Genomic DNA, 9,795 nt, shown 5'->3' with positions numbered 1-9,795 from the left:
CAACTTTTGAATGGTAGTGTATAGAACGGACATCCAAATGAAAGTGAATCATCTGTTTAGATCACAGTTTCTCTCCATATGCCAGGACAGGCTGAGAGACAGACTGAATGCCAGCGAGACTCTCAATACAAAAGCCTCCAGCACTACAGAGAGAGAAAAATACTGAATAAATGCACGACTCCTGCATGAAACATGAATCTCATAAAGAGAGGCCAATGGTTGCTGTGGTAACAACCCAGTATTGCTTTGTGAAACAAGTAACCTTTAGCTCATCGTCTCCCGAACGCACTGACCTGAGAGTCACAAGCATCAGTGTGAAATACCTCTGAGTTTGAAGAGCTCCCCATTGGCTGAGCTGACGATGAACATGTGAGGCACCTCATCGCTCGCCGTCACAGACGCACCAATCAGAGGCAGGGATCCGCGGGGCTTCTGACTCCGCCCCTGCTCACTCACGAAATACTGCAGCTGACCCACATCAGGGTCCAACACGAAATACCTGCACACACACAGATTAACATCCATCACCACACATTCACACAGTCAAGCATCACCTCTTGAGTGAAGAGAGAAGGACTCAGTGTGTTGCATTGCACTGCACCATGTCTCAAACATTATATGATTTTATTTTGAAATACTTTGACAGAACATGCAAATCTGACAGTCCTGTGGTGTGGCATGCTTCATTTAAAACCCCATTTAAAACTCTTTTACAAGCTGTTTTTATGTGCACATATTAAAGAGGCAGTTTGTCATAAAGCAGGTCTATTCAAAATGTTTATTTCACCTTATATTTAAGCAGGAAAATCACTTCTCAAATCCCTCTGGCCAGAGGCCACGGCTCCAATCACCCGTTCAGACAATTAGAGAGTGCAAATGATAGTGGAAGTCCCAGCTCAGCTCTCTGTGTGATTAAACCGTATGAGAAAGTGCACATAAGAGCAGCTGAACTACAGGAAACCAGAGAAGTGCACCTGAAGAAGTGTGTTCCTCCAGTCTGTTCTTACACGACTGACAAAACCAAACAAGCCTGGAAAATTTTTCGTTCAAGGATTCATTTCTCATCCTATAAAGTTATTGCACATGTTTTTTTTAGATATTGTATTAGTATTTGTGTTAGCCTTGCTTTCTCGTGATTTTATGATGGTGTTTTCACCCTGTATAACATAGAATCATCACCTAAAATAAACCAAACTACTATGAGTAATGAATGAATTAAAAAATTCATGTGAACATAATTTTTGGGTATTATTCTCAACCCAAAGAATCTTTTGAATTTAATAAGCAAATTTTAAACATTAGTTACTGTATTATGGAAATCTTCACTCCCAAATATGCCCTTAAAATTGAAATAAAATAAAAGTTCAGTATTTCCAAAAAGCAGCTGTTTGGTTTTAGAATGCACACAAAAAGAAAAATATTTATTGAAAAATTGTGCAAATTTCATATTACATATCATTTTTGACAATAAAATAAAGCAAGCAAGAAATGGAAATAAAGAAAATAAATTAAATGAATGAAGAAAAATTGGGGAATAAATTCCTTTATTTTGTCAGTCCTTACAAAATAAATTAAATAAATATTTTTGTTTAAGAATGCATACACAATTAGCACATTTAATGTAATTGTTTACATATTGCATAAATGTTTTTAGAAAACTTTTTGTAATTCTTTATATATATATAGATATATATATATATATATATATATATATATATATATATATATATATATATATATATATATATATATATATATAACAGTAAGCCCACAAGCGTGTGAGTGAGAATACAGTGGTGTGTGTGTGTGTGTTTCTCTCTGAAGCAGATCGATGACTCTCTGTCTGATCGCAGCAACAGCGGCATTGACCAGCAACAAACTTCAACAGAGAGAGCTTCAAAATGCACGCACACACACACACACACACGTTTGACATGTTTAGTTAAAGTGAAACATAGATCATATATGACAGGCTGATTTTTCCACATGCATTATAAATGTGTTTCTATAGTTTAGTATATCCATACAGTAGGCCAGTGCTAAAGCAGCATCCGCTCATCCTCATCTGGACAACTGACTGCTTGAAAACAATCAATAAAGCTTTGGAAATAAAACAAACTGCACTTAGTAAAATGCAAAATTAATCACAGGTCAAAAACTTGCATTGCTATGCGTCATATACTGTACATGCACTTACTGTTTATCTTGTTTATAAATCTACAGTATTTATGTTGCAAGTTGCAACATGTTTAGATGATTTAATAGTCTGTGTTTAATTAAAATCATCCCACATTTCCTTATTTTGGCACATTAAGTAAGCAGATATGATCTGGTCAGACAGATTTTTTGTGATTTCCATTATTCCATATTAAAATATATTATTTGAACAAGTAAAACACATATTTATACTCCAATTATTATTATTTTTCCCTCCACTTGATGTTTGTAATGTGATTGAACTTTGGTTTGCTTCATGGTTAAGTATTCTTTATTGATAAAACGAGTGGAGAAAATACTTCCAGAAGTGCTCTTCTGGTCCACGTGGCACCTTTTAGTTCATGAAGTATAAATTACATTTGATCATGCAGCTGTATAGTAGGCTTTTTAAAATGGAGGCAAAGAGAAGGTACATTTCATAATATAGATGATGGAATTAGAGTGAACATTTGAGTCCATTCTCTCCGAGCTTTCTCTCCTCGATGCTGCTCTTTATCTCATAAACTCCAGCCTTCAGGCACCAAACATTTCAAAATGTGCTCTGACCCCGAACCAGACCCTTTCAAGACCATATAATCATGTTCACAAAGACATAAACCAGCAGCTCTGATCCTGTAATAGAGGAGGAGCTGGATTTACCATCACTGAAGCAAACAAACACATTAAAAACGTGCTTCATTCATCATACTGTATGAGCATTGAGTGTATTCAGCTGTGTGGCCTAGTTACACAGACACTCGCAGCACTGGAATCACTTCATTTCTGTAAATCATTCACTTTTATAGATATTGTTCAAGACAGATGCTTTCAAGTCCAGTACTACATTAAAAACCAAGTTTACAAATTAAACTGGTGACCATCTGTACATGTTCTGTTTATCTAGCTTATGCATGTGCACATGTATGCATCTATCTACCTATCTATCTACACACACACACACACACACACACACATATATACCTTACAATTATAAAATAATGTTCATTTAAATTATTTATTTATAATTTACATATTGCCATAAACTTTTAAATAATTTGTACGTTTTGCTCTGAAAACCTATAGTGTTTCCTGCCATGCTATTTAGTGCTTTTGTATAAAAAAGGCGATGAGAACACGGATTCGTGTTATATTTGTGCAAAACATAATATAATTCACTCACAAATGAATTTTGTTAAGAGAAAGCTCCACAAACGACTGATTAATGGGTTTAAATCAGTCTAATTAACTTGTGGAAAGCATCAGAGAAATAACTGGATTAACATTTACTGACTGATCTACTGAATGTTTATTAGTTAAAGAGACTCTCTCACTACAGAGCTCTGTTGTGATGCGTTTCAACTGTTTCAATTTAAAAATAGAACGTTAAAAAGAAACCTTCTGTTGTTTTGAATTCTGCAGGAAACACACATAGTGAAGTGAGTCAGAACTGCAAAAGAAAGCGTTGTGACACAAACACGTAAAGATTTGTCGCCCACGGCACAAATACACCTGTGAGTTTCTCCGTTCCTCAATCAGCTCCAGTAACACAGAAATAAAACCCCAGCTGCACTTTAGTTTCTGCTTTACTCTGGCCCTTTAAATCTACATGTTATATAGTCACATTTTCCATGCTTTAATCATCTGTTCACTGAGATCTGTGTCTGTAGAGAAAAAATTCGATCACACAAATGTGTCCTAGTAATCTGAGAAAGGTCAGAATCCCAGAGTAGAGTTACATTTCTATTCTTCTGCCTGCCGTTTCCAGGCCCCCTATTAAACCTGGTAAAAGAGTTACATTAAAATACTGTATACTGTAGTGCTGCTGCAATATAAAATGAATGTACAGTTGACTGTACGACTGACACAAAAAAAAAACCCAAAGTACAACATACTGAACAGCTTCTACAGCCTCATTTTCATTTACCTCAAATTAAATATTCAATCTCATTTCCATACAGCAGAAATGCCTTTTTGTAAGTGTGTGAGCTGGAAAGGTTCATGGCGTATCATAACTGATAAATAAGGTGCTATATTTTGGATGTTTTTGTGATTTCTCTAAACAGTAATTAGTCTGTTCTTCCGATAAATCAGCTCTAGTTCATTCCCAAAGAAATGTCTGCTTGCATCTAAGCAAACCAACAACAGCAGCCTTGAAAACGCCTCGGGATAATGTGCAGTCATATTTCAACAACTGAAAGAAAGAAAGAAAGAAAGAAAGATAGAATTACATTTTGAATATAACAAAATGTTTTCAGTACCATTGTGATGGTTGAACTTTTCTTATTACATTAGTTTCACGACAGTTAAGAACATCTATCTATCACTCTCTCACTCTCTCTCTCACTCTCACGCTCGCTCACTCACTCACTCTCTCACTCTCTCACACACTCACTCTCACTCACTCACTCACACACTCTCTCACTCTCACGCTCGCTCACTCACTCACTCTCTCACACACTCACTCTCACTCACTCACTCACTCACACACTCTCTCACTCTCACGCTCGCTCACTCACTCACTCTCTCACACACTCACTCTCACTCACTCACTCACACACTCTCTCACTCTCACGCTCGCTCACTCACTCACTCTCTCACACACTCACACACTCTCTCACACACTCACTCACTCTCTCACACACTCACTCTCTCACACACTCACTCTCTCACACACTCACTCTCACACACTCACTCTCACACTCACTCTCTCACACACTCACTCTCTCACACACTCACTCTCTCACACACTCTCTAACACACTCACTCTCTCACACACTCACTCTCTCACACACTCACTCACTCACACACACACTCACTCTCTCACACACTCTCTCTCTCACACACTCTCTCTCTCACACACTCTCTCTCTCACACACTCTCTCTCTCACACACTCACTCTCTCACACACTCACTCTCTCACTCTCTCACACTCTCACACTCTCACTCTCTCACTCTCTCACTCTCTCACTCTCTCACACGCTCACACACTCACACACTCACACACTCACTCTCTCACTCACACACTCACACACTCACTCTCTCACTCTCTCACACACTCACTCTCTCACACGCTCACTCTCTCACTCACTCACACGCTCACTCTCTCACACGCTCACACACTCACTCTCTCACACACTCACTCTCTCACACACTCACTCTCTCACACACTCACACACTCACACACTCACACACTCACACACTCACTCACACACTCACACAATCACTCTCTCACACACTCACTCTCTCACACACTCACTCTCTCACACACTCACAGACTCACTCTCTCACACACTCACAGACCCACACACTCACTCTCTCACACACTCACTCTCTCACACACTCACTCTCTCACACACTCACTCACTCTCTCACACTCACTCACTCTCTCACACACTCTCTCACACACTCACTCACAAACTCACTCACTCACTCTCTCACACACTCACTCACACACTCACTCACTCACTCTCTCACTCACTCACTCACTCACTCTCTCACTCACTCACACTCACACTCTCACTCACTCACTCACACACTCACTCTCTCACACACTCACTCTCTCACTCTCACTCTCTCACACACTCACACACTCTCTCACACACACACTCTCACACACTCACACACTCACTCACTCACACACTCACTCACTCACTCACTCACACACACTCTCACTCACACACACTCTCACTCACTCACTCACTCACTCACTCACACACACACTCACTCACTCACTCACTCACTCACTCACTCACTCACACTCTCTCTCTCTATTATAGAAAATATTGAGAACTAAAAAAGAAATAATAATAAAGTAATAATTCCACAATGAAGCTTAACTTTAGTCTTTAAAAAATAGCTTTTCTTTAATTTATTTTATGAATTATATATTTGTATTTTGGGGTGAAATGTCACCTGTAAACATGCCTATTATCGTTAACATTAAAAAAAAAATATTTTGAATAAAATACACATTAACTGAACTTTTTTATTATTATTCCAGCTAGTTTCCATCATTTACATTTTAATTTGATTTAACTTGATGTTATAAAAAGTAGTATATAGATATGTTTTTTTAAAAAGTACTAAAAATGAGAAAAAGGCAACATCATTTTAACTGAAAATGTGAAGTATAAAAATAAAAACTAAAAAGAAAGGATGATACTAAAATAATATTGCCTATAAGAGGAGTTTCAATGACTCTAGAGAGGGAAATATAAATATAAATATTATAAACAACCAGTGAGATCAAGGACAGAAAAACACACTGGATGAATAACATGTCTGATTTATTCATACTGTATTTACATGTTTCACTCTCCTGACAACAACAAGAAGAAAAGCTGCTTGAGTCACGTCCACCAGCTCCGAGACTGACAGTCCTGCTGAACACGGAGAAATGAGCGCTGAGCGTGTGTGTGTGTGTGTGTGTTCTCATCTCCTCCTGAGCCATGGTATGAACAACACTGAATACAGGAGAGAAAATCACACGAGATCTTTTTAATATCTCAATTAGTTCTCCTTGACAGCAGGAGACTCAATGAAGAGCAGAATGTCACTGAATCAAATCTTCTGGCATAATAAATCAAAAGGAAGGCCATAGCATACATCAACTTCAAATCACGATATGAATTAAAGTCACTATTAAACTGCAAACTGACTGCTATTTAAATATGTTATCTGTTAAGAGGACTGTAAAATAAAGTTTAACCAAATAACAATCCTAACTATTAATTAAAATATGTATAGGAATATATTAATCCAGATATTTTAACATCCAAGTTGTAATTCATACAGTAAAGTTCTGTTGTGCTACACTTTATTTGTAAAATAAATGTTTTTTTTAAATTAAATTAAAACACTATATTGTCATTTGATTACATTTAAAAAAAATAATACTAAGTACGCCATTAAAAGAGAATCCAGAATTTTTTTTAATGGAAAACATGGAAGAAAATTAAATGAATTTTATGGAGCCCTAAATATGATGTTTAAATTTTCATAACTTAGATCATTTAAAAGAGTAACAACAATACGATTTTCCTCATAATCACAGCTCATAATCTCTCAGTGCCATAACAGATGGACAATGAGTCAATGTAAACTCACGTCTCCATCAGCAGAGAATCTGATCTGAATATCAAAGTTCATCCCATGTGTTCAGCGCACAGACACACACAGGTCAGAACGTCCTAAAACACACACACATTTGCACAATCTTCTTCATGAAACACAGCCTGAAACAGACCTTGTGTGTGAAGAAACTTATTTCCGCCTGTGCTGTTTTACAACTTACAGATGGACTGTGTTTAAAGTACAAAGATCAGATTCTGATCTAGATAACGTGTGTGTGTATTTATTTATTAAACTGGTTCCTTATCTCTTGTGTAATTATTCCTGAGTATCAGTTCATCTCAGAATCTCTCCTGTGAAACAAGCATCAAGTCTGAACCAACCTCAAGTGTTTGATCAGTGACTAACACATCAGGATGACTTCAGCTTTACCTCAGCAAATATAAAAACACATTTTTTACCATTTGAATGCTTCTTTTTAACTCTAAAAACACAAAAGCTAACATATGGCATCAATCTGGGGGACTACAAGGAAGTTTTGTTATGATGCAACACTGGTAATGAAGGAGATTACGAAATGTAGTCACATTATGCCAGAATACACAGCAGATATGAGAATCATAACAACTAAATATGACAATACGTGGCAAAACATGAGTCAAAAACCAGATTTCTAGGTGTGTAATACATACATAACTTATTTTATTTTCTGACTATAATTAATCTGAACATGTTCCAACATTGTCCAAGCTATCTAATAAATATTAGTTTTTATGGCATCATTTTAACATACTAAAAACTTTAGACATTTGACACAACACAAGGCATTTGAAATAACATAGTGTGGAACACACACACACACACACAACTGGTCAAAAGTTTGTGATCAGTTAGACTTGTAATGTTTTTTTTTAAAGAAGTCTCTTCTGCTCATCAAGGCTGCATTTATTTGATCAAAGATACAGGGGAAAAACTGTAATCTTGCAAAATCTTATTACAATATAAATTAATGGTTTCTATTTTAATATCCCTTAAAATATATATTTTATTTCTGTGATGCAAAGATGAATTTCTATCAGACATTACTCCAGTATAAAGTGCATGATCTTCAGAAATTATTCTGATATGCTGATTTATTATTAGAATTATCAATGTTGAAAACAGTTGTGCTGCCAAATATTTTTTTGGAACCTGTGATACTTTTTTTCAGGATTCTTTCATGAATAAAAAGTTTTTATTTAAAAATAGAAATCTTTCCAGCACTGATAATAAATCAGTATATTAGAATGATTTCTGAAGATCATGTGACACTGAAGACTGGAGGAATGATGCTGAAAATAGGAATAATTAAAATTTGTATGTATATTAAAATAGATAAACGTTATCATAATAATAATTCACAATACTATTTTTCCCCTGTATTTTTGATGACATAAATGCATTGCTAAGAATTTCATTTGGACAACTTTAAAGGCGATTTTCTCAATATTTCGATTTTTTTTGCACCCTGAGATTCCAAATATTCAAATAGCTGCATCCCCAAATATTGTCCTATCCTATCAAACCATACATCAATGGAAAGCGTATTTTTTCAGCTTTCAGATGATGTCTCAATAAAAAAAATGGACCATTATGACACATTTGGACAATTGGTCGTTTTATGCTTATGGTCACATATAAAAGTTCAAAAGTATCTGTATATAACAGTGTTTATAGCACGAGTATCTAATGAACAAATTAAATTTCATAGCTGAATAACTAACCTACATTTAACTTAAAAGGCTAATGACAAAAAAATATAAAAAATTAATCATATTTAGATAGGCTATCAAATGCATTTAATGTCACACGTGTTGTGGTAATAAGAGATGACAGCCTGCGGCCACGAGTTGAGCTCGGTCAGTAAACTTCATCACGCTCTCGATCGTGCTCGGCTCGGTTCGGTTCGGTGAGTTACCTGTTCTGCCAGCCCTGGATGAGGTTGGTGTATTTGCTCAGCACTCCCTCTATCCTGCGCGTGCGTCCGCGCTGCAGCGGCGCGATGTTCCCCACCGAGGACGCGCCGAACCCGAGCGAGGCCGTGGGCTGCGACGAACACAGCGGCTTTTCCATCGCGGTCCCGATCCCGATCTAAATCATGACCGGAGAGCTGGAACCCGTATCCACCGCGGTGCGCCTCCGCTTCCCTCTGCCCGATGCCATATTCCCGCGGAGCGTCTCTCTCGCGGCTCTGTCCAGCGTGTTTCTGTTGGGAATCTGAGACACTCCCTCCTTCAGACCCGGATATTACAAACGCGTCCGAACTCTGCCGTGTGCGCGACGCGTGCGTGACGCGTAGCCTTTTTACTGAATCTAATTTCTCTCTCTTTCACCCTCCCAGTAATGAAGGATCTTTATATCATTGGTTCTCAGCTGGTTCTGTTACTCAAATTTGACACTGGCCTTAATGTGTCAGCCAAAGAAAACTTTTTATGAAACAAAATGTCCTTAAACAGCCAGACATTGCAATCTATTTAATTTAGCCATGAA

At 37.2% G+C, this 9,795-nt stretch overlaps 1 protein-coding gene across 2 annotated transcripts in view; it reads right to left on the bottom strand.

Moving 5' to 3' along the window:
• The window catches only part of LOC132145006 (oxysterol-binding protein-related protein 10-like), a 24,480-nt gene extending 14,894 nt beyond the window's left edge, over nucleotides 1-9,586 (bottom strand). The window contains exons 1-2 of one of the 2 annotated variants that reach the window (XM_059555667.1): nucleotides 9,224-9,586; nucleotides 324-499 (exon numbers count right to left, since the gene is read on the bottom strand). In XM_059555667.1, coding sequence (XP_059411650.1) covers nucleotides 324-499; nucleotides 9,224-9,378 — 331 coding nt within the window. In that variant the 5' untranslated portion in view covers nucleotides 9,379-9,586. The remainder of the gene's footprint in view (nucleotides 1-323; nucleotides 500-9,223) is intronic. The other variant, XM_059555666.1, reaches the window with a different exon arrangement.
• Nucleotides 9,587-9,795: the final 209 nt, after the last annotated feature.

The sequence above is a fragment of the Carassius carassius genome, chromosome 8 (assembly GCF_963082965.1).
Source record: "Carassius carassius chromosome 8, fCarCar2.1, whole genome shotgun sequence".
NCBI lineage: Eukaryota > Metazoa > Chordata > Actinopteri > Cypriniformes > Cyprinidae > Carassius > Carassius carassius.
This window is presented reverse-complemented; position numbering and strand designations above follow the sequence as displayed.